This window comes from Rhinatrema bivittatum, chromosome 2 (genome assembly GCF_901001135.1).
Source record: "Rhinatrema bivittatum chromosome 2, aRhiBiv1.1, whole genome shotgun sequence".
Lineage (NCBI taxonomy): Eukaryota > Metazoa > Chordata > Amphibia > Gymnophiona > Rhinatrematidae > Rhinatrema > Rhinatrema bivittatum.
In genome coordinates, this window is record NC_042616.1 from 765515206 (window position 1) to 765540344 (window position 25139).

A 25139-nucleotide genomic window follows, 5' to 3' on the forward strand; every position below is an offset into this window, starting at 1 on the left:
CGTTGCATTCGTGATTCGGATTCGTCGAGGAGCAGATACATTGTATTCGGCCGTATGGCGCCCCGATGCGTTAATATGGCGATTTCTATTCATGTCCCAGCTAAAATTAAAATTAGCTACAACCCCCCACCCTCCTGACCCCCCCCCCCCCCCCAAGACTTACCAAAACTCCCTGGTGGTCCAGCGGGGAGTCTGGGAGCCATCCCCTGCACGCTCACACCCTCGGTGCCGGTTTCATCATGGCGCCAATAGCCTTTGTCACAGGGGCTACCGGTGCCATTGGTCAGCCCCTGTCACATGGTCATCGGCACTATCTTGTGCTCCTACCATGTGACAGGGGCTGACCAATGGCAACAGTAGCCCCTGTGACATAGTAGGGGCAAAGGCTATCGGCGCCATTTTGAGTACTGGCATCGGACGACCAGAGTGCAGGAGGTCGCTCCGGGACCCCCAGGGACTTTTGGCCAGCTTGGGGGGGCCTCCTGACCCCCACAAGACTTGCCAAAAGTCCAGCGGGGGTCCGGGAGCGACCTCCTGCACGCCGGCCGTCCGATACCAGTACTCAAAATGGCGCCGATCGCTTTTGCCCTTACTATGTCACAGGTATCCTCAAATTAGTTATATGTACTCCCTTTCTATATTTGACTCAGAAAATGCAACCCTTTCTTACTCCAATTGCCAGCATTTAATAATAAGGTAGCAGGGGATTAGGGGTGTGCATTCGTTTTCGCCTTATTGGCGATTCACAACGTATATTGCACTATTCGTAGTATTTGTGGGGAAGCGAAACGTATCGCGATTCCCCACAAATACACAAATCTTCACCGAATTATACGGCCACCTAAATAAAAATTTAAACAAACCCCCCACCCTCCTGAACCTCCCCAAGACTTACCAAAACTCCCTGGTGGTCCAGCGGGGAGTCTGGGAGCCATCCCCTGCACTTTCACACCCTCGGTGCCGGTTTCATCATGGCACCGATAGCCTTTGTCACAGGGGCTACCGGTGCCATTGGTCAGCCCCTGTCACATGGTCATCGGCGCCATCTTGTGCTCCTACCATGTGACAGGGGCAGTTGAAACAATTTATCACGGGAATTCTCCATTTGTTTGTAGAGTATGTAGAGTATTATGCACATTTATATTCATCTGGGGATATTCAATATCTACCTAACCCCACTCTGCCACCTCCTCTCTGAACTCAAGCTCAAGTTTTACCTATACGCTGATGACGTTCAGATCATCATCCCCATTCACACCACCATCTCCGATGCCCTTGAGCACTGGGAAAGCTGACTTGCAGCCATCAACTCCCTGCTCACCAACCTACACTTTGCCCTCAACACTAACAAAACCAAACTCCTACACATCTCTTCACACTCCTCCCCCATTCCTCCCCAGTCTAACGACTCCAAGCTTAACCTTATCACAGCACAACCATCCGTCAGGGACCTCGGAGTTCTCCTCGACCACCAACTAAATATGAAATCATACATCAACTCCATTCACAAAGCAGGTTTTTTCAAACTCAACATCCTGAAAAAACTCAGACCCTTACTATACACCCAGGATTTCAAGCCACCTTAACCTCCAAACTAGATTACTGCAATGCACTCCTACTAGGGCTCCCCCTGTCTACGTTAAAACCTCTCCAATTGTTACAAAATGCCACAGCAAGACTTATTTCAAACACGCGTAAACACGAAAACATTACCCCCACCCTTAGAGACCTTCATTGGCTCCCCATTCTCTACCGTATCCACTACAAAACCCTGACCATAGTACATAAATCCATCCATGCCCACAACTCCAACTGGCTCAACATCCCTTTCAATGCCCCCTAGTCCACCCGTCTCACCAGATCCACCAACAAAGGCACCTTACACGTCCCCTCTCTGAAAACTGCCAATCTCTCTTCCACTCGCGAACGTGCCCTCACTATTGCAGGCCCCTCCCTCTGGAACTCCCTCCCTGTGCATGTGCGCCTCGAGCCATGTGCTATCAAATTTAAAAAGAAATTAAAAACACTACTGTTCAAACAAGCCTATCCAGAATAGTATACCCCTCTCCACCCCTGCACCACCTCACGGTGATCGCATATTCCTTATGTTAAGGATTTAACTATATTACTATATTGCTATGTTATGTTTGTTTTTGTTTTATTTATCTATCGCTTCCATACTGCTTCTGGTTAACCCCCTCCATGTTCTTCTCCCCCTGTTAATATGTACTTTCAAGTCTTTTGTTCTAATGTAAACCGGTATGATGTCCCCACTAATACCGGTATATAAAAGTTTCTAAATAAATAAATAAATAAAATAAATTGGTAGCAATCCAGAACTCTGATGGGATTACTCTGGGCTCCACCACTTTCAAATATGATGCCTTTGCAAATGATTTATTAGTCTTTTTATGTAATCCAGCATCTTCTCTCAAATTTGCTGCAACATTTTCAGGTCTTTGGGGAATTCTCCAGGTTTAAATTGAATACAGACATGTTTGAAGCTTTGGCATACCCTGGCACAATTCGGGAAAAGTGGATAGGAGAGTTTCCATTGAAATGGGTAAAGGGCTCTTTTTGTTACTTGGGAATTATTGTCACATTGAACTTCGGTCGATTATATGCACTTAACATTTCCCCACTGCTCAATATCACTAAAGATAAACTGACTGTTTGACATTCTTTGCCATTGTCTCTCGGTGGACAGGTAAATCTTTTTAAGACGATCTTGTTCCCTCAGTGGTTAAATATTTTACAGACGTTGCCCCTGTGTTTGATAGGTAAAGAGATTTGAGCCTTAAATAAAATGCTTTTGCACTTCCTATGGGCAGGCAAGAAAGCTTGAATCGCCCTGTCACGGCTGAAAACACCTTGGTCACATGGGAGGTTGGGCCTTCCAGACTTGGTGGCTTATAATTTGGCATGCCTATTACAGATAGTGAGGGATTGCCTATATGAGGCCTTCCTTTTTACTTTTAGTGCGAGTGATAGAGCAGTTATGCATAATTTGGATCTGCGTTATGTTTTGCATGCTCCCTGGTACCGCCTTCCTCATGACCTAGCCACTCATCTGTTGTTATCTCCTCTTAGATGGGCTTGGAAGACTTTGATGAAGAGGTTGAAGTTATCTGCATCTTGCATGCCCTTTGTACCAATAAAGGGGAATTTAAACTTTCAGCCTGGATCTCAGTCCAGGTGTTTTTCCTTTTGGTCAGAGCGGGGTATTACTCAGCTTCAACAGGTACTAGCCAATAATGGGAGGATTTTATCTTTTTCAACTTTACAAATGCAGATTGGGCTGAGGGCTTTAGATTGTTTCTCTTATGTTCAGTTGCATCATTACATACAATCCTTATGTCCAGAGGACCTGGCTTTAACTGTGATCAATAAATTGGATGATTTCTTTCATAGCGAGTGCAGAAAACTGTCCCTCTCTCAGATTCAGAAGGAGTGGCAGCATTTGGAGCAAGATGATTGGATCACTGTTCTTTTAGCGTGGTGGCGCTTGGAAAGTGGGTTTCAACTGACTAGTCAATCTTTATTTTCATGTTTTAGGGAGGTGAAACTTGTGTCTACTAACAGTTATTTACGGGAAATGCAATTTAAATTCATAAATAGAGCATTCATCTCCCAAGTACTGACTTTTAAGGCTAAGCTCACCCCTACTGAGGTGTGTCTAAAATGCTCTTTAGAACCGGGTTCCCGGTACTGTCTGATAATTTCTCATTTTTGGAAGAGAATTCTTACTTATTTTAATACTTTGTTAGGTGGTAACATTCCTTTACTCTCAGAACTCATGCTATTCCACGTGGGCTTATTCAGATATGTACAGAAAGACAGCGAGAGGTGGCAGGTTAGGAAATTTCTTGTACAGGGTAAACGTTCTATCTTGCTGGTTTGGAGAGAGCTGAGCCCACTGTCTTTCTGGCAATGCCATTCATAATATGAAGGTCATGGAATCTTTAGCTACTCTCTCATCCTTTCCTTCCAGGACAAAGTTTTTGAAAGTGTGGGATTTGTATTTGTACAGCCTTTCTACAGAGCTAGAAGTCTAATTTTGAATACTTGGTAGGGAAATTTCTGTATATTGTTTTTGCGTATTGTCTTGCCCACTTTTCACATGGATTAGGGTGGGGGGATTAATGGAGGGATCAGTGAGAAGCACTTGTATTCTTTAGCTGGGGTCAGATGTACAAGAGTTCGACATCTGACCTATTAGACGATCTGAGCTGTTTCTTCATAATGGGTGTGGGTGGAGGAGAAAACTGTTACAATTATTTTTTCTTCTTTTGCTATTTGTATTCCTGTTACAGTGTCAAAAATATTCAAACTAAAAACCGTTCTCTTCCAGAGGGCTAATGGAGAAGGGCCACATGATGACAGCTGTTTCTAAATGGGAAGGCACAAATATGTTGTTGAATATCTGTCTTAGCATACTGGTCAATTTTAAAAGGCCACATAACTTTACTTCTTTGGACAGCATGTGTGTCATAAAATTAAAAAAAAGGATAGTTAACGAGGTTTAGGGGGTCTGGCCTAACAGGGTAAAAGGTAGGCAAATTAAAAGGAGTTCAGGAAGGGCGATTGATTAATTGGGCAAACTGGGAATGCATTGAGTGTCTAGGAAAATCCCCCCCCCCTCCCCCCAGCTTACTCGAGCAAGGCGGCATTTGCGTGCAGATGCGTCAATCGTGTGCGTGAATAGCTGATTTGAAAACACACACACTTATATTTTAAAATCGCCGTTTCCATGTTTGCATGCTGACAAACATGCACATGTGCATCCACGCGTAGCTCTTAAAATGTACCTCATAGTTATGTGTTTTACTTTATATTTTGCGAGTCTGTTTTATTTCTGGTTTTGTCAATTTATAGTTTTATATGTGATATGTTTTTCTATGTTAATTGTGGTGTCAATGTAATTTTTATATATGTTTTACTTGGAATCCGCTGTGAACTATTGGATTTAGTGGATTATAAATGCTGAAATAAAGATGACAGTTTGTAACCTATCATTAAAATCTGCCACTGCACCCGAAGACTTCAGGGAAACCCATGTAACACCAATTTTTTTTTTTTTTTTAAAGATTGCAGGGGTAATTCAGCAAACTACAGACCAGTGAGCTTGATATTAGTACTGGACTATTATGAACACTGAACACTTTAGTAAACACTGAGTAAAGGTCATCATTTAGTGTTTCAAATTCTTTTTTGTCACCTTCTGTGCATATTCCATAGTTTTTCCAGGTATTCTTCCCCTTTCTGAGATCCTTTGTACCTTTTCAATGCTATTCTTTTTGCCCTTATTTTTCAGCCACCTCTTTTGAAAATCATACCAGTCTTTTTTTTTTTTCTTCTTACTTTTATAACATTAAGATTTGTTATCCTTACTTAGGGACCTTCATTTTCAATTTTTATTGCTCTTTTATTTTTCCTAGGAATTTATCAGGATTTATTATGATAAGAACAAAAACAGGAGACAGTTGGAAAAAATGACAAATTTTTCTGGATAAATATCAGAATTTATTTTGGTGGACAGAAGCCAGGATAATAAAACATTGTCAGATTCTCCCACCCACCCACTCGGCAACATCCCCATCTCTACCTTGATCCTCTGCCTAATGTACCTCTCCCATCTCTCCTTCCATCCCGAGAATCTCCCTCCCCCATTCCCCCCTCCATATACTGCAACAGCATATATCCTTACCAGTGGTGACTCCAGGCTTCTTCTCTCTATCCAGAGATCCACCAGGTCAGCAAACAATGGATCCTTACCAGTGCCATCCCCTAAATCTGTGCATTTAAACACAGCTCGAGAGAGCACTTTCCTTTGCAGGACCGCTATTATGGAACTCTCTCCCACAAGATCTACATCTTGAGCCTAACACTAAAGCCTTTAAAAAAGATCTAAAAACTTGGCTATTCCAACAAGCCTTCTCTTAAACATAGTTTTTTAAAATCTATTTTAAATTCTTATCTTTTCAGCAAAGTTTAGTTTCTTTTAAATTTGAAATTTTAAGATTGTGTTATATTTTTATGCGCAACAAAGTTTTGTATTTCTTTTATTGTTGATTTTAAATGCTTTTAATAGGGCATTTATAATTAAGTTGTACACTGATGTGATATTTAATTATGAACGTCGGTATAGAAAACCAATAAATAAAATAAAATAAATCTTGGCAGTACACTTACTGAGGCTCCTTCACTCGAAAACCTCACGTCTGCTTTTATGCAGCCTGCCGGAAAGTGCATCTGGTGGACAGGGCCTGCTTGAAATGCATTCATTGCATCAGACAGCAAGCAGTTTGGCTACTTGTGGGGTGAGGCGGCAGAACTTGAAACACGGCACGGGCAGCAGTGGAAGGGGAGCACTTCCACTGGTGGAGGGTGAGACTTGAAACACAGCATGCGCTTTGGGTCATGCCGGCTTCCAGCACTGGCTGGAGGCCTTAAAACACTGCATCTGCAACTCTGGCCCAGCTTTTTAATCAGCCTAAAATTAGGGTCAATATCGGTTTAAACCATAATAACATAAGAAAATGCCATACTGGGTAAGACCAAGGGTCCATCAAGCCCAGGATCCTGTTTCCAACAGTGGCCAATCCAGGCCATAAGAACCTGGCAAGTACCCAAACACTAAGTCTATTCCATGTTACCATTGCTAATGGCAGTGGCTATTCTCTAAGTGAACTTAATAGCAGGTAATGGACTTCTCCTCCAAGAACGTATCCAATCCTTTTTTAAACACAGCTATATTAACTGCACTAACCACATCCTCTGGCAACAAATTCCAGAGTTTAATTGTGCGTTGAGTGAAAAAGAACTTTCTCCGATTAGTTTTAAATGTGCCCCATGCTAACTTCATGGAGTGTCCCCTAGTCTTTCTACTATCCGAAAGAGTAAATAACCGATTCACATCTACCCGTTCTAGACCTCTCATGATTTTAAAGACCTCTATCATATCCCCCCTCAGCCGTCTCTTCTCCAAGCTGAAAAGTCCTAACCTCTTTAGTCTTTCCTCATAGGGGAGCTGTTCCATTCCCCTTATCATTTTGGTAGCCCTTCTCTGTACCTTCTCCATCGCAATTATATCTTTTTTGAGATGCGGCGACAAGAATTTTACACAGTATTCAAGGTGCGGTCTCACCATGGAGCGATATAGAGGCATTATGACATTTTCCGTTTTATTCACCATTCCCTTTCTAATAATTCCCAACATTCTGTTTGCTTTTTTGACTGCCGCAGCACACTGAACCGACAATTTCAATGTGTTATCCACTATGACGCCTAGATCTTTTTCTTGGGTTGTAGCACCTAATATGGAACCCAACATTGTGTAATTATAGCATGGGTTATTTTTCCCTATATGCATCACCTTGCACTTATCCACATTAAATTTCATCTGCCATTTGGATGCCCACAAGGTCTTCCTGCAATTTATCACAATCTGCTTGTGATTTAACTACTCTGAACAATTTTGTGTCATCTGCAAATTTGATTATCTCACTCGTCGTATTTCTTTCCAGATCATTTATAAATATATTGAAAAGTAAGGGTCCCAATACAGATCCCTGAAGCACTCCACTGTCCACTTCCTTCCACTGAGAAAATTGTCCATTTAATCCTACTCTCTGTTTCCTGTCTTTTAGCCAGTTTGCAATCCACGAAAGGACATCGCCACTTATCCCATGACTTTTTACTTTTCCTAGAAGCCTCTCATGAGGAACTTTGTCAAACGCCTTCTGAAAATCCAAGTATTCTACATCTACCGGTTCACCTTTATCCACATGTTTATTAACGCCTTCAAAAAAGTGAAGCAGATTTGTGAGGCAAGACTTGCCCTGGGTAAAGCCATGCTGACTTTGTTCCATTAAACCATGTCTTTCTATATGTTCTGTGATTTTGATGTTTAGAACACTTTCCACTATTTTACTGGCACTGAAGTCAGGCTAACCGGTCTGTAGTTTCCTGGATCACCCCTGGAGCCCTTTTTAAATATTGGGGTTACATTTTCTATCCTCCAGTCTTCAGGTACAATGGATGATTTTATTTATTTATTTATTTATTTTATTTATTTAAAGTTTTTCTATACCGGCATTCGCGATGGGTATCGCATCATGTCGGTTTACAATTAACAAGTGAGGAGGTAACAAGAGGTCATAAATAACAATAAATAACATAAATTATAAAGGTAGTAGTAATAGTAAACAATATACAAGTGAAAGTTAAGGGTTGCAGTTACAATAAAACAAGGGAGTAATATAACTTGGAACAGAGAAAAGAAGCAGGGGTTTTAAACTAAATACATATGAGACATATATGCCTATCAATGCATTTGAGGTAATAACGAATTGCCCTAATGCTGTGGAGTTAATTGCTATATTAAGGTAAAGTCAGAGTGAATGGTCAAAGACTGATTAAGGTTCAGTTTAGGTCAGGAAATGCTTTCATAAAAAGCTACGTTTTGAGTCTTTTCCTGAAAGTGGGGAGGCAGTGTTCCTGTCGCAAGTCTGGTGGGATGGAGTTCCACAGTGTTGGTCCTGCGGTGGAAAAAGCCCTGTCTCTGGTTGTTATGTGTCGCATGGTTTTGGAATGTGGTACTTGTAAGGATTCTTTGTAGGACTCTCTGATTGGTCTGTTGGAAGTAAATTTTTTGAGAGGAATTTGAAGGTTGAGCTGAGAGTGTTGATGTATGGTTTTGTAAATAATGGTGATGGACTTATATATAATTCTGTAGTGAATTGGCAGCCAATGTAAGTCTTTGAGAATTGGTGATTTTAATGATAGGTTACAAATTTTTACTAATAGGTCTGAAATTTCAGAACTCTGGGGTGTATACCATCTGATCCAGGTGTCACCTTTAAAAAAAAATCTGGGAATTTATGGGTGAAAATCGGTTTACACTGAAAACAAAGGATTCCCTATCCTTACTATAGCTTCTTTTAATTTAGCAGGTTGCCCAAGATTCTCCTTTAGAATGATCTTCCCACTCTGACAGTGCCTCCAAAAAGTGCTCCCCCATTTAACCTAACTGGTACTCTAGAAGTCCAGAACCCAACACAAAAGGAACCTGGACAGACTAGTTGGATACTACTGTCCTTATCATCCATAATATTGTTCTTTGTTTCTTTGTTTTGGCTTGGAAAAGGGTAAGAGAGACAGACCTGAACAGATGAAGGTGGGAGAAGGGAGTGAGTGAGAGAAGGAATAAGATGGAAGAGGGGAAATGGCAAAGGAGTTAGAATAGAATAGAGGGAATGAAAGACTGAAAGGGCTGAAGAGAGAGAGAGAGAGCTGTACAGTACACGTACAGGAGGTGGAGAAGTGAAATAAGATAGAATCAGAAGGAAAGCAAAATGAGAGGAACAGAGGAAAACGAGAAAAGTCTTAAAGGAGGAAATGTAATGAGGTGGCAGATAACTGTGGTGAAGAAGAAAAAGGAATTGAACAGAGAAAGGGTACATCTAATCACAGACACACATAAGAAAGATTGGAAAACAAGCTTGGGGTTTTGGGGTTAGGAGTTTTTCTGTGCTAATCAACTTGGCTTGGATCATATTTGACTCTTTATTTCCATGCCAGAATTTTCAGCTCGCCTTTTGAATTATATGACTTGGCTTTTCCGCCAAGCCTTCCCTTAAGTTCTAATATATCAACATACTTCTCAAACAGACTCAGCCCAATTGGCTAGACTCTCGGTTCAGCCCCAGTATATACATATGTATTCTACCTCTAGTTTTTTGCTATCCTTTTACTTCCTGGCTACCCTAGCCCCCAAGTTCAATCTCCCTGTTATATGTAACTGTGCTTTGGCCTTCCTGTTATATGGTTATTTAGTTAATCCCTAAGTTCCATGTAAACCGGTTTGATATGAATCTTGTCATGAAGATCGGTATAGAAAATGTCAAATAAAAATATGACTTACCCATGTCTATTTTAATGTTCTTATGTTTTGTTTACCATCCCCTCTCCCATCATATCATGTAGCATTGACTGCGCACAGTGTTGTTCAAGCAGGAGTAGATAGAGTGATGAGCATACAGTTTAAGTGGGTATATAGAAATGATATTTTTATGGTTGTTTTTTTCATTTAGATAAAACGTGATCAACCTGAAAAGATACCAGATTTAAAAGCACTAGTGAAGGAGAAATTTTCTGCCCTGCAGGACAGAAATACAGGTGCTGATCTGAGAAGAAATGAAAGATACCTCCAGTTCAAAGACCAGCTGAAGGAGATGAGGAAGCAAGGTATGTGTGCATGTTTTTATTTCTTACTCAATGAGCAATTTTTAAATGTTACAAATCTTGTTATAAAATAATGCACCTTATGAGCAAATTGGCAGGCCGATATGGGGCTGATTTTCAATTTTGAACTACGACTCTGCATTTCATGGGTGCTGAATTCAAAGTCAGTACCATTTATTTTAGCCTCATTTCCTATAGTGAAACAGATCTTATTTTGAATTGCAATAACACCACACTCAATGATTTTGTTAATAAAGGTAGTGTGGAAATGGGTCTATAGTTGCAAAAAACTGATTGGACTAAAGAAGGTTTCTTCAGTAGTGGTTTAACCAAAGCTCTCTTCAATTCAGGGAGCATACATCCCTCTGATAAAGAAAGGTTTACAATTTTGGTAATGTACTTATTCAAATCTTGACACACACTTTTTATGAAGAGTTGGAGTTACCGATTTAAGGGAGAAAGGGATGGATTCAATTTAGAGATAGTGCCAACAATCTCCTCTAATGTTACAGGAGAAAAGCTATCCCAAAAAGAAGAGGTAGGAATTCTAGTGAGCAGAGCAAGCCTGGATTCAGAAGGGTTCCGAGGGCTAACACTGTTACAAATTTTTAATATTTTATCTTCAAAATATTATGCAAATTCTTTGCAGTGCTGAAGATTCCTTGCAATATGTAACTAAAGTCAGGAACAGGGGTAGATGTCATCAAACGTTTTAACTGTATAAAATAAAAATTCTTGACAGATTCAGTAAGATGTCTGTATTTTGCTAAAGCGACCTTGTACTACTCATCTTTATTGTCCAGTGGCTCTTTTCTCCAAGAGTGTTCCAGTTTACAAAGCTCTTGCTTAGCCAACCGTAGAGCAGGGGTAAACCACAAAGTGATGTTTTTACATGTAATAGTATCTAGTTTTAGAGAGGCTAAATCATTCATTGCTGAGGCTAAGGTCAAATTGAAGGCTTTAACTGCCTGTAAAGTACTAGTAACATTTGTTTACCTTTCTCTTTTGTCATAGTTGTTATCCCTTGTTACCAGTTTTCATTGTTATTAATGTTAAATGTATTTGACAAAGGTAACTTTTTTCCTGCACCTCTTGTTTTAATGTAAACCGATATGATTTGTATATTATACAAGAATGTCGGTATATAAAAATAAAAATACATGTTCACAGAAGAAGTCAAGATCTACGTGTTTGTACTTATTAATTGAAAAGGGGCATGGGTTGTATTATTGAAAATATGAGTTTTTCATGAAAGGGAATGTGCAGACCAGGGAACCTTTTTAATGAAAGTTACTTGAGGCATTTACAAGAAACTATGAATAAATTAAATCAAGTAAATACCCATGTTTATGTGCGGATTCTTAAATCTACAGGGTCCAACCAAGGGCCAACATGATTTCAAGGAAGGTCTCGCATGTATTTGATAGTACTGTAGTTTAACATCCATATGGAAGTTAAAATCCCCAAGGACAACAGTGGATTTTAAACCTAAAGATAAGCTAAAAACTCAGTGACCACATATTTAAAATCATGAGCCCGGGAGGACATAAAATAAACATACAGTATGTTCACATACTGGATAGTTAAAAGTAAAACATCAAATGGAGACTCTAGGGGCATGTTGAATGTTTAAAATTAAATAAATATTTAAAAATTACTAAAAACCACTGCCTCTTCTATTAGGACATGTTAAGATAAAACATTGTAGCCAGAGAGATAAAGTTGGTTGAGTAATTCTGTATCTGAATCAGATAACCAAGATTCTGTGACACAAAGTTATTAAGCTTCAGTCACATAATAAGTAAAAAAAATAAATGGCCCTTTCTTGGAAATTGACTGTGCATTAATCAACATTAATTCTAAGTTGAAAGTCTCCATTAGATGTTCCGGTCTGTGCTTTGTTAAAGAAAACAAACCGGTTAATAACAGGATACTCACAGCAATCCCATTTGACTAGATTCCAATTTAGTCCCATGACCATCAGTACTGGTATATGAGGTTCAGGCTTCATAAATCCAGTGGGGGTAAAAAGAAAAGTCAGCAACCGCTTCAGGCATTCCAAGCGCATGAAGGGGGTGCACAAAAGTGCAAGCTCCTTTTGCGCAGTCCTTCCCCACACAAAAAAGTCATAAGGTGTCCTCGACCTCCTCTTAGCCCAGCGCCCAGAGGTGCTGTTGAAGGTGGGTGGGGCTAAAAGTCCCACTGGGCTAAGAGAGGAAGCAATGGTCCACAGCACAGGAAAGCAGCAAGGCAATGACAGAAGCTTCCTGGATGGAAAAGGGAGCAGCATAGGAGCCAGCGTTTAGGCCAGATGACAGCAGGTATTCAGGAAATATATTTATTACAGTAAACATGGTTAAAATCAACAAGGCTATAAGTGAGAAGACCCAGGGTTTAAGATTTTAAAACCATCTCAAAAAAGTGATTACTTAGGCAAGATTTGAATATGCCCAGAAAGGAGACATGAGGCACATACTCAGGAAAGTTGTTCACAGCAAGGTTGTTCACAGCAAGTTGTTCACAGCAAGGTGAAGAGCACAAGTCGAGTCTTAGGCTATGTTTGATTTTTGACATGATTTTCCTATATAGATTAGAAAGTTGCTGTATTGTCCATTGCAATTTGCCAGGTTCTGTCTCCTTCGTCTACCTGTGAGACCAGAAAATGAATTTGTGTGCATAGACAAAGGAACAGGAAAGAAAATTCTCACAGGACAAGCAGGATGGTAGTCCTCACATATGGGTGACATCACAGAACACTTTTGTCAAAGTTTCTAGAACTTTGACTGGCACCTACTGGGCATGCCCAGCAATGCACTGACCCTGCATCCAGCAGGGGTCCCCTTCAGTCTCTTTTTGTCTGCACAGCAGTAGCCACGCGGGTTAAGGAGCTCTCTTGAGATTCCTGACAGGAATTTTCCTCACGGAACTTCTTTAAAAATTTTCAAAAGATTCTACCCCATAGGGGTGCCCCTATTGATATCTGTACTCCGCGGTCAAAAGGTAAGGCTTTACCCTCGCTTGCAGTCAATTCTCGTCGAGTTTTCCCTTCAGGGCTTACCGGCCATTGACCGCACCGCGGCTACATTTTTGTCGAAGCCATGGCATCGGGTTTTCATCGGTGCCCCGATTGTCCTCGGACAATGTCCATCACAGACCTGCATACAGTTTGTGTATTGTGCTTAGGGTCCGACCATGATACCCTAACTTGCACCAAATGTGCCCAAATGACGCCGAAGGGCCGCAAAGCCCGTTTGGAGAAGATGGAGTTTCTTTTTCATTCAAAATTCCCGACTCCATCGACTGCTTCGACTTCATCTGAGCCGGTGCCATCGACCTCTCGTCAGCAATGGGACACCGGTGCTGTCCGACCGGTATCAACTACTCCGAAGGTGTCAACTTCTTCCTCTTCACCTCAGGAAATGGACCGACACTGGCATCGGAAGGCTCAGTCCACCGAACCAGGCAAGTCCTTGGCATCGGCGTCGACAGAGCCACCAACAAAGAAATACCGTCCAGAGAAGGCCCCATCCTCCTCTGCGACCGTGTCAGCGAGGCGTTCCCCACCTTCATCGGTGCAGGGAGCCGTGACTCCACTTTCACCGGTGGACCCTCCGGCTACACCAGTGCTGCCTCCTATTCCGGTGCCAGAGTTCCATGCCCCAGGCTTCTGGGAGGAATTGGATTGGATTATCCAAGAGGCCATCAGTAAAGCACTGTACGGCTTCCAGCCTCCATCGATGCTGATACCAGTGCCCGAGCCGGTCACCGATCCGATTCCCATGGCGCTCGCACTGGTACTAAGTAGATTAGATGCGTTGCTCGGTGCCCTTCCACCGCTGGAACCGAAAACACCGGTGTGTCCTCTTCCTTCAATGCCAATACCTGTGTCATCAGAAGACAAAGAAATACCGATACCCATACCGTCTGGAATTCTGCCACCGACTCATCCATCGATGTCGCCAGTTCCGTTGGTGCCACTGTTGGTGCCGCCATCGATGCCTAGGCCTGGTCCTTCAGGATTAATGCCATTTCTCCTTTCTAAAGATCCTCAGGGAGCTGGTGATCAACCTTATGATCCTTGGACTGATGATTCTTCCCAGGATACCGATGATCTGCCTTCAGAGCCCTCCCCTCCTGAAGATAGAAGGCGTTCTCCTCCAGAGGATCTGTCATTTATTAACTTAATTAAAGAAATGTCTGAAACAATTCCATTTCAGCTTCAGACAGAAGAAGATTCAAGGCACAAGATGTTGGAAGTACTCCAGTTTCTTAATGTTCCTAAGGAAATAATGTCCATTCCCATTCACGAAATCCTAATTGACCTGCTAAAGAGGAATTGAGAGCATCCAGGTTCAGTTCCACCTGTCAATTGTAAGACAGATGCCACCTATCTTGTGCAGTCAGCTCCTGGGTTTCAAAGATCACAACTGGATCATCACTCTGTGGTTGTGGAATCAGCCCAGAAAAAGGCACTACGTTCCAAACCTCATTCCTCCATACCTCTAGGAAAGGAACAGAAATCCCTAGATGCTTTTGGCAGACGGGTTTTTCATGGCTCAATGCTTATATATCGCATTGCTTCCTACCAGTTGTACATGACCCAGTATAACAGAAACCTTTATAAGAAGATACAGGATTTCTCTGAATCTTGACCTGACCAATTCCAGGATGAGCTTAATGCTCTAGCTCAGAAAGGCCTGGATGCTGGTAAGCATGAGGTCCGCGCGCTACGTAAGACATATTTGACACTGCCTCTATGGTGTCCGCAGTGGGGATTAGTGCAAGAAGGTGGGCCTGGTTGAAATCCTCCGACCTCAGACCAGAGGTACAGTCAGGTTGGCTGACCTGCCATGTGCTGGAGATAATCTGTTCGGAGATAAAATTCAGGAGAATGTGGCGCAGCTCAAGGACCACCATGAAACGCTGCGTCAACTTTCTTCAGTGCCTGCTGAGTTCTCGTCCACCTCCAAGAGGACATTCAGGCAAGAAGTTAAGCGACCTGCCTACAAACCAAGAAGGTATTATCTTCTGGCTTCCCGAGGTCACCCTTCTAAAAATTATCAAAAAGGTCAGTCCAGACAGTCCCGACCTCAGAAGACCCAACCTGCTCCTCAGCCAGGACCAACGTCAGGGTTTTGACTCCTTCCTGGAGAGCATAGGCCAACCTCCTCTTCCATCAGAACTGGTTGGCGGTCGGTTGTGCCACTTCATCAACACTTGGCACACAGTCACCACAGATCAGTAGGTACTTGCAGTAGTCACTCAGGGTTACCACCTCAACTTCCTGACTGTACCGGCGGATTCCTCACCTCGGCTGACGTGGAGATCGTCCAACCACTCTCTCCTTCTGAAACAGGAGGTATCAACCCTCCTCCAGTTCCGGGCAATAGAACCAGTGCCCCTCTCCCAACGGGGGCAGGGGTTCTATTCTCGGTATTTCCTCATCCCAAAAAAGTCAGGTGGCGTTCGTCCAATTCTGTATCTTTGCACCCTAAACAAGTATCTGCAAAGAGAGAAATTCAAGATGGTAACATTGGGATCTCTGCTTCCTCTTCTTCAAAAAGGAGATTGGCTATGCTCTCTAGATCTCCAGGACACATACACACACATCTCAATTATTCCATCTCATTGCAATTTCCTGCGATTCCTGGTAGGCCCTCGTCACTTCCAGTACCGTGTACTGCCATTCGGCCTGGTGTCTGCTCCACGAGTATTCACGAAGTGCCTCGTGGTAGTCGCAGCCTTCCTCAGGAGTCAGGGTGTCCATGTCTACCCTTATCTCGACAGTTGGTTGATAAGGGCCCTGACTCAGCAAGCCGCATTGGCGTCCTTGTGTTTCACTCTCCATACCCTGATATCCCTAGGGTTTCTAATCAACTATCCCAAATCCAAGATAGTTCCATCCCAAATCCTATCTTTTATAGGGGCTGACCCTAGACACTATACAGGCGAAAGCCTTCCTCCCTCAGGATCTGGCTTTCACCCTGGCCTCTCTGGTGCATCTTTTACAGACTCGAGTATCCTCAACTGCTCGTCACTTCCTCATACTGCTAGGCCACGTGGCATCCTCGGTGCATGTCACTTCGATGGCCCACTTAGCCATGAGAGTCATGCAGTGGACACAAAATCCCAGTGGGTTCAAGCTTGTCAGCCAGTGTCCAGCATTGTTCATGTTACCACACAGCTCCGACTATCGCTGGCCTGGTGGATGCAACACTCCAATCTAACTCAAGGCCTTCCATTTCAGACTATAGAACCTCAAATTACCTTCACAACAAATGCCTCCAACCTAGGGTGGGGTGCTCATGTAGGCGACCTGCAGACTCAGGGAACCTGGTCTCCAGAGGAAGCCAAACACCACATAAATTTCCTGGAGCTTTGGGCAATCAGACATGCCCTCAGAGTCCTTTAGGATTGCCTCTCAAACAAGACCATCCTGATTCAAACAGACAACCAGGTGGCGATGTGGTACATGATCAAACAAGGGGGAACTGGCTCCTAGCTCCTGTGTCAGGAAGCTGCACAGATATGGGCGTGGGCCCTTTCCCACTCGATATACCTCACAGCCACCTACTTGCCGGGAGTGGACAATGTGTTAGTGGACAAGTTGAGCCATATGTTTCTTCCGCACGAGTGGTCTCTCAACCCCACGGTAGCGGACACCATATTCCAACGTTGGGGTTACCCTCACATAGACCTCTTTGCGTCAGTCCACAACCGCAAAGTAGAAAACTTCTGCCCCCTCACTCGCAGCCACCACTCACAACTGAGAGACGCTTTTGCCCTCTCGTGGGCCAGCGGTCTCCTCTAAGCATACCCTCCACTTCCACTCATATCGAAGATCTCGTGAAGTTACGGAAGGACAAGGGCGTAATGATTCTGATAGCCCCTCACTGGCCATGCCAGGTGTGGTTTCCAATCCTCCAGGACTTATTAGTACACCGCCACATGCTTCTGGGGAAGGATCCGCTTCTGATAACTCAGAACAACGGATGCCTGCACCACCCCAACCTCCAGGCCCTATCTCTGACTGCCTGGATGTTGAAAGGTTAATACTCCAACCTCTTAACCTTTCAGAGTCTGTGTCCCAAGTCCTGGTAGCTTCACGAAAACCTTCCACAAGAAGGTCTTATCATTCCAAATGGAAGAGGTTTACAGTATGGTGCACATCCATGTCCTTAGACCCCTTGTTCCACAGCGAAGTTTCTGGACTATCTCTGGCACTTGTTGGAGGCAGGCCTGAAAACTTCCTCCATCAGGGTGCATGTCAGCGCGGTAGTCGCATTTCATAAAGACGTGGGGGATGTTCCTATTTCGACACAACCTTTAGTAACACGCTTTATGAGAAGTTTGCTATACTTAAAACCTCCATTGCACCCTCTGGCCCCTGCTTGGGACCTTAACATGGTTTTGGGACAGCTCATGAAACCTCCGTTTGAGCCTTTCCACTCCTGTGATCTCCGTTATCTCACGTGGAAAGTAGTTTTCCTTCTCACTATCACATCCGCTCACAGAGTTAGTGAATTGCAGGGTAGTGCTCCGCAATCACCCTAAATTTTTGCCGAAGGTAGTGTCGGAATTTCATATTAACCAATCTATTATCCTACCTACCTTTTTTCCCAGGCTCCATTCAAACCCTGGAGAACAGGTTCTGCATTCCTTGGACTGCAAACGTGCTCTAGCCTTCTATCTGGACCGCATGTCAGCCCACAGGAAATCCACTTAATTGTTTGTTTCTTTCAATACCATCAAATTGGGAAATCCTGTGGGAAAGCAGACCCTCTCCTCCTGGTTAGCAGACCGCATTTCTTTTTGCTACCAGCAAGCAGGCATTCCGCTGCAAGACCATGTAAAAGCACTCTCTGTCAGGGCCATGGCGACATCAGTAGTGTACCTCCGTTCGGTGCCGCTTGCTGACATTTGTAAGGCTGCTACCTGGAGTTCTCTCCATACCTTTGCAGCCCATTATTGCTTAGATAAGGCTGGCAGGCAAGATTCCATCTTTGGCCATATTCTACACAACTTGTTTTCAGTTTAACTTCCCAACATCCTTCCACCGGGTTCAGGATGCCCTCCTAACCAAATTTCCACCTCTGTTGTTGTGCCTGTTGCACGTCTTTGGGTGCATTTGGTGCATTGCTCGGGCATCCTCAGCTCGGTACTCACCCATATGTGAGGACTACCATCCTGCTTGTCCTGAGAGAAGGCAGAGTTGCTTACCTGTAACAGGTGTTCTCACAGGACAGCAGGATGTTAGCCCTCACGAAACCCGCCTGCCACCCCGCAGAGTTGGGTTCATTTACGTTTTCTTATTTTATTTTTCACACGTACTTTTTACTATAAGACGAGACTGAAGGGGGATCCCTACTGGATCAAAGTTCTAGAAACTTTGACAAAAGTGTTCCGTGATTGGGCTCCATCCTGTGATATCACCCATATGTGAGGACTAACATCCTGCTGTCCTGTGAGAACACCTGTTACAGGTAAGCAATTCTGCTTTCCCTTGACTGCCCACAAAAAGTCTGCTAACATTTTCCAGTGATAAATTGCGTCTCTCTTTTTGTTTTGTTTTTTCTTTACAAAATAGGCGCTTTTGAGTCGGAGAGTTTGTAAAGAAACACAAAAACACCAGGAGCTGAATTTTACAATCACATTTGTCACGGACATTGCTGTTATGGCATAGATGTAATGCGACTATATTTGGATTTTAACAGTTAATGCTTATAGTTCCCAATGCAGTATCAAAAGACCTTCAGTTTTCAATCATACTCCTACATTAATCAGTTAATCTGGGTACATGTGAGCCAAAGAGAATTTCTCTTTGTGAAGTGTCCATGTCATAATATCATGTCCATTATGTGCAGATTTTAACATTCTACATATCCAGTTACGTACTTTATTTATTTAGTGATTTATATACCGCATTTTCAAAGCCCTAGGCTGCTTACAACTTTACTATAAGCAATAAGTTAAAATACAAAACAAATTAAGAAAAAAATCAAAACAAGTATGAGTCTTTCAATAAAAAAACCAAAAACATTACTACTTTGGACTTCAACAATCAAATACCAGACAGAATAAATGCGTCTTGAGTATTTTTTTTTAAAATTGTGTACAGTCAGTCATCCACAAGATCAAAGATAATATGTTCCTTAATATGGGATGGCAACAAAAAGTAGTCTGCCTCTCAATTCAGCTAGCCAGACCTGCTTAATATAAGGTACTTCTAAGAGGTTTCATTGTGCTGACTGAAGGGCACAAGTAAGATTATAGATATGTAGTTATTGGTTAATCCAGGGCAGTAAGTCAGTTTTCAGTATTTTATGAATAAGTAATGAAACTTTAAACTGAATCCTTTCTGCAACAGGCAAACAATAGAGTTCTCATCAGTAGACTTGCAAAAACTGTATAGCACGTAATGCATTTTTGGTCAGCCCTAAGAGCAAAGTGTTGCAGTAATCTAATGTTAGCAATACCAAGGCCTGAACCAGAGACCAAATTCGGAGTTCCACTCCCTGCCAGCAAAAGGATGATTCACAAGTCGAAGAAGAAGCCCTGCAGTGTTGTCTATGTTTCTCCCACAGCCGTCAGTGTTTCTCCCACAGTCAGAAGAGGCCCTGCTCTGTAGCCAGAAAAAAAGTCCAAAATGTGTGTGTGATATACATTGGCCCTGTGAGAGTGAATGCCTGTGTGTGAGAAAGACTTTGTGTACGTGTATGAGAGTGAAGGTGGGTGTGGGTGTGAGTGTGAGAAGGTAGGTGGGTGGGTGAGGGTGTATGTGTGTGCATGAGAGGGTGTGTGTGTGTGTTTATGTATGAAAGGGTGTGTGCATGTATGTATGAGAGGGTGTGTGAGTTTGTATGTATGAAAGGGTGTGTGCATGTATGTATGAGAGGGGGTGTGTGTGAGTTTGTATGTATGAAAGGGTGTGTGCATGTTTGTATGAGAGGGTGAGTGCCTTGTGTATGAGAGTGTAGGTAGGTTTAGGTGTGTGTTTGAGAGGTGCCTGTGTGTGTATATGAGAGAGCGCCTGTGTCTATATGTGAATACCTCGATATGTGTGTGTCTGTGAGAGAGAGTGCCTGTGTCTGCGCATCTGTGTGAGTGAAGTTATAGTTTGTGCGCCCTCCTCCAATCTACAACACTTAGGATGACTGGAAATCTAACATGATGCCAAGTCCCAGCACTAATGCCCCAAGTGATCCCCTTTCCCCCCTTAGGTCGCGCCGCAACTCAAAAATCACACATACCAAAATAGTGGCTGAAGAAGGCCGCAGCTTTATTATTGCCAACAAAATTAATCCACCCTGGCTCGTCAGACTGGTGCCTCCGGACTGCCAGCCATTTTGCCTAGCAAGGCAGCCCCTTATGCTCGGACCCCCACCGTAATTTCAAAGAAGGGGGGTTACCCAGGCCGACAAGGTTGCCTGACCAGCTCGTTCATCCGCCTAAATAGCCGCGACAGTGGAACTTAAGAACATAAGAAATTGCCATGCTGGGTCAGACCAAGGGTCCATCAAGCCCAGCATCCTGTTTCCAACAGAGGCCAAAACCAGGCCACAAGAACCTGGCAATTACCCAAACACTAAGAAGAACCCATGCTACTGATGCAGTTAATAGCAGTGGCTATTGCCTAAGTATAATTGATTAATAGCCATTAATGGACTTCTCCTCCAAGAACTTATCCAAAACTTTTTTGAACCCAGCTACACTAACTGCACTAACCACATCCTCTGGTAACAAATTCCAGAGCTTTATTGTACGTTGAGTAAAAAATAATTTTCTCCAATTAGTCTTAAATTTGCTACTTGCTAACTTCATGGAATGTCCCCTAGACCTTCTATTATTCGAAAGTGTAAATAACCGAGTCACATCTACTCGTTCAAGACCGCTCATGATCTTAAAGACCTCTATCATATCCCCCCTCAGCCGTCTCTTCTCCAAGCTGAACAGCCCTAACCTCTTCAGCCTTTCCTCATAGGGAAGCTGTTCCATCCCCTTTATCATTTTGTTTGCCCTTCTCTGTACCTTCTCCATCGCAACTGTATCTTTTTAGATGCGGCGACCAGAATTGTACACAGTATTCAAAGTGCAGTCTCACCATGGAGCGAGGCATTATGACATTTTCCGTTCTATTAACCATTCCCTTCCTAATAATTCCTAACATTCTATTTGCTTTTTTGACTGCTGCAGCACACTGAGCTGACGATTTTAAAGTATTATCCACTATGATGCCTAGATCTTTTTCCTGGGTGGTAGCTCCTAATATGGAACCTAACATCGTGTAACTACAGCAAGGGTTATTTTTCCCTATATGCAACACCTTGCACTTGTCCACATTAAATTTAATCTGCCATTTGGATGCCCAATCTTCCAGTCTTGCAAGGTCCTCCCCATGAAGATACCTCCCTCTGGACCATGTTCCACTGAGTTACTGTCTGCTTTCCCTCATGTTATAGTTCCAGTTAAGGTGGAGCCCATCCTCTAGGAATAGGCTTCCCCTTCCCAAAATGTTGCTTAATTCCTAACAAAATTGAAGCCCTTTTCCCTGCACCATCATCTCATCAATGCATTGAAATTCTGGAGATCTGTCTGCCTCTGGGGTCCTGTGAGTAAAACAGGAGCATTTCAGAAAATGCTACCCTGGAGGTTCTGGATTTCAACTTTTTATATAAAAGCCTAAATTTGGCGAAGACTATTGCCTTTTCAAAAGTGTTACCTGTTCATGGAAAGCGGAAAGCCATATAGATAACTTCAATGCATGGCTCAAAACTTGGTGTAAGGAAGAAAGTTTTGGATATATTGGGGGTTGGGGCCATGTTTGGAACAGTAAAAGGCTCTGTCAAAGATGGCGTACATCTATCTGTGGCAGGAAAAAGATCCTAAATGATAAATTCAAATTCTATGCCATAAGGTATTTAAACTAGAAGATAGGGTGGCAGGAGGAAATTGGAATATTACCCCCCAAATCTCAAAGAAATGGGTGAAGGGGATAACAAAAGTCAGCTGAATAAGGTACAAAAGAAGTCCAAGATGAGCAATAACTGGAAGGAGAGAAGCTGGAAAGCTATGAGCACAAATGCTCTAGTCTGGATAATAAAATCCCAGACCTGCAGGCTCTAATGGTGAAAGCGGATCTGGACATCATTGCTGTTACAGAAACATGGTTTACAGAGTCACATGACTGAGATATAGCCATCCCTGGCTATAACTTAAGGAAGGACAGAGAGGACAGGAAAGGAGGAGGAGTAGAAAATATGTCAGAAGCAATATCCAAGCAATTGAAATGCAAGGAGCATGGGTTAGGGAAGAAGCATTATGGGCCAGCCTAAAAAAAGATGATGATGCTTCCATTTACATTTGTATTGTCCATAGGCCTTCAATTGAGATAGAAGAGCTGGAAAGAGATCTGATCAAAGACATCGAAAAGATGCAAAAAGAAGGGAGAAGTGTTGATCGTTGGAGATTTTAATGTGCCGGATGTAGACTATAGTATTCCTTCTGTGGAATCTACAAGAAGTAGAGAGATAGTGAATGTCTTCCCAGGGGCTATGCTCAAACAAATGGTAATGGATCCCACAAGGGGCAGTGTAATCCTGGACCTAGTGCTCCAAATGGGGATAATGTCTATAATGTCCGAACATGGGCCCACCAGAGTACAAGTGATCATCAAACCATATGGTTTGATATTGTGAATAAGATACAAAGAAGTCACACGAAGACCCAAGTTTTGAATTTTAGATATACACATTTAGACACAATGGGGATGTGCCTGGAGGAAGAACTAGAAGACTGGGAGAAAATGGGTGAGGTAGAACAACAGTGGGTAAATTAAAAGGTGCTATTACAAAGGCAACAAATCTATATGTTAGAAAAGTAAACAAAAGTTCAAGGAAAAAGAAACCAGTTTAGTTCTCAAAGGAGGTGGCTGCAAAAATAAAGGCAAAAAACATCAGTGTTCAGGAAGTATAAAGGATCCCATAAAGAGGAACACAAGGAACAATACCTGGTAAAAATGAGGGAGATGAAGAAAGAAATCAGAAAAGCAGAAGGTCAAGCAGAAGAAAGGATTGCCCAAGAAATAGAGAGGTGACAAAACATTTTTCAGATATATGAGAGAAAGAAGGAAGGACTGAAGTGGTGTAGTGAAATTGAAAGATGACGGGGAGCAATGTGCCGAGACAGACAAGGAAATGGCGGAAATATTAAACAAATACTTCAGTTCTGTGTTCACTAAAGAAGACCCTGGAGAAGGATCATTGCTGGTTGACCATAGAAGGGACTGGGCTAAACGCAACTTCTTTTACAGACGAGTATGTATGGGAAGAGCTAGGGAAACTGAAAGTGGACAAGTACATGGGCCAGATGAGGTACATCCCAGGATACTACAAAAACTCAGAGATGTCCTGGCGGGTCCGTTAAATGACCTGTTCAATAGATCCCTGGAAATGGGAGTGGTGCCAAGAGAGTGGAGAAGAGTGGTTGTGGTCCCGCTTCATAAGACAGGTAGCAGAGAGGAGGCTGGAAATTTACAGGCCTCGCTTCGGTGGTGAGAAAGTTAATAGAGGCACTGCTGAAAGAAAGGATACTGAACTATCTACAATCTGGTAAGTTGCTAGACCCAAGGCAGCATAGATTTACCAGAGGAATGTCCTGTCAGACAAATTTGAATGATTATTTTTGATTGTGTGACTAGAAAATTGGATCAAGGAAGAGCACTCGATATCATCTATTTGGGTTTCAGCAAAGCTTTTGATACCATTCCACATAGGAGGTTTGTGAACAAAATGAGAAGCTTTGGAGTGAGCGCCAAGGTGATGGAGTGGGTTACAAACTGGTTGATAGGAAACAGCGTAATGGATCCTACTCTGAAGAGAGAGCCATGTTAAGTGTAGTGCCACAGGAATCAGTATTGGGACCAGTTCTATTCAGTATCTTTGTGAGCGACATTGCGGAAGGGATCGAAGGTAAAGTTTGTCTATTTGCAGATGGTACCAAGATCTGCAACAGAGTGAACATGCCTGAAGGAGTAGAAAGAATGAAAAGTGATTTACGAAGGATTGAAGAGTGGTTGAAAATTTGGTAGCTGGCATTCAGTGCCAAGAAGTGCAGAGTCATGAATCTGGGATGCAGCAATTCAAAAGAGCAGTATGAGATTGGGTGGGGGGGTGAGGCTGATATGCACGGACCAAAAGTGGGATCTTGGGGGTGATAGTTTCTGGTGATCTGAAGATAGTGATACAATGTGACAAGGCGATAGCTAGAGTCAGAAGAATGCTGGACTGTGTAGAGAATAACCAATAAGAAAATGGAGGGGTGGTGATGCCTTTGTACAGGTCCTTGGTGAGGCCTCATCTGGAGTATTATGTTCAGTTCTGTAGCACTAAATGCTCAGTAGAATCTATATGGGTAGAAATCCCATGTGTGTAGGGTAAGACTATAGTGATAGGAGTATACTACCGTCCACCTGGACAAAATGGTCAGACAGATGATGAAATGCTAAGAGAAATCAGGGAAGCAAACCAATTTGGCAGTGCAGTGATAATGGGAGATTTCAATTACCCCAATATTAACTGGGTAAATGTAACATCAGGACTTGCTAGAGACATAAAGTTCCTGGATGTAATAAATGATTGCTTCATAGAGCAATTGGTTCAGGAACCAACAAGAGAGGGAGCTATTTTAGATTTAATTCTTAGTGGAATGCAGGATTTGGTGAGAGAGGTAACGATGGTGGGGCCACTTGGCAACAGTGATCATAACATGATCAAATTTAAACTAATAACTGGAAGGGAGACAATAAGTAAATCTGCAGCTCTAACACTAAACTTTCAAAAGGGAAAATAGTTAGAAAAAACTGAAAGGTGCAGCTGCAAAGGTTAAAAGTGTTCAAT

The 25139-nt window shown here is 42.8% G+C and overlaps 1 protein-coding gene across 4 annotated transcripts in view; it reads left to right on the forward strand.

Annotated features, from left to right (window-relative positions):
* NSMCE2 (NSE2 (MMS21) homolog, SMC5-SMC6 complex SUMO ligase) overlaps window positions 1-25139 on the forward strand; it is a 583410-nt gene that overhangs the window by 266328 nt on the left and 291943 nt on the right. For all 4 annotated transcript variants that reach the window (XM_029592015.1, XM_029592016.1, XM_029592017.1 and 1 more), the window contains exon 4: window positions 10095-10248. In XM_029592015.1, coding sequence (XP_029447875.1) covers window positions 10095-10248 — 154 coding nt within the window. The remainder of the gene's footprint in view (window positions 1-10094; window positions 10249-25139) is intronic.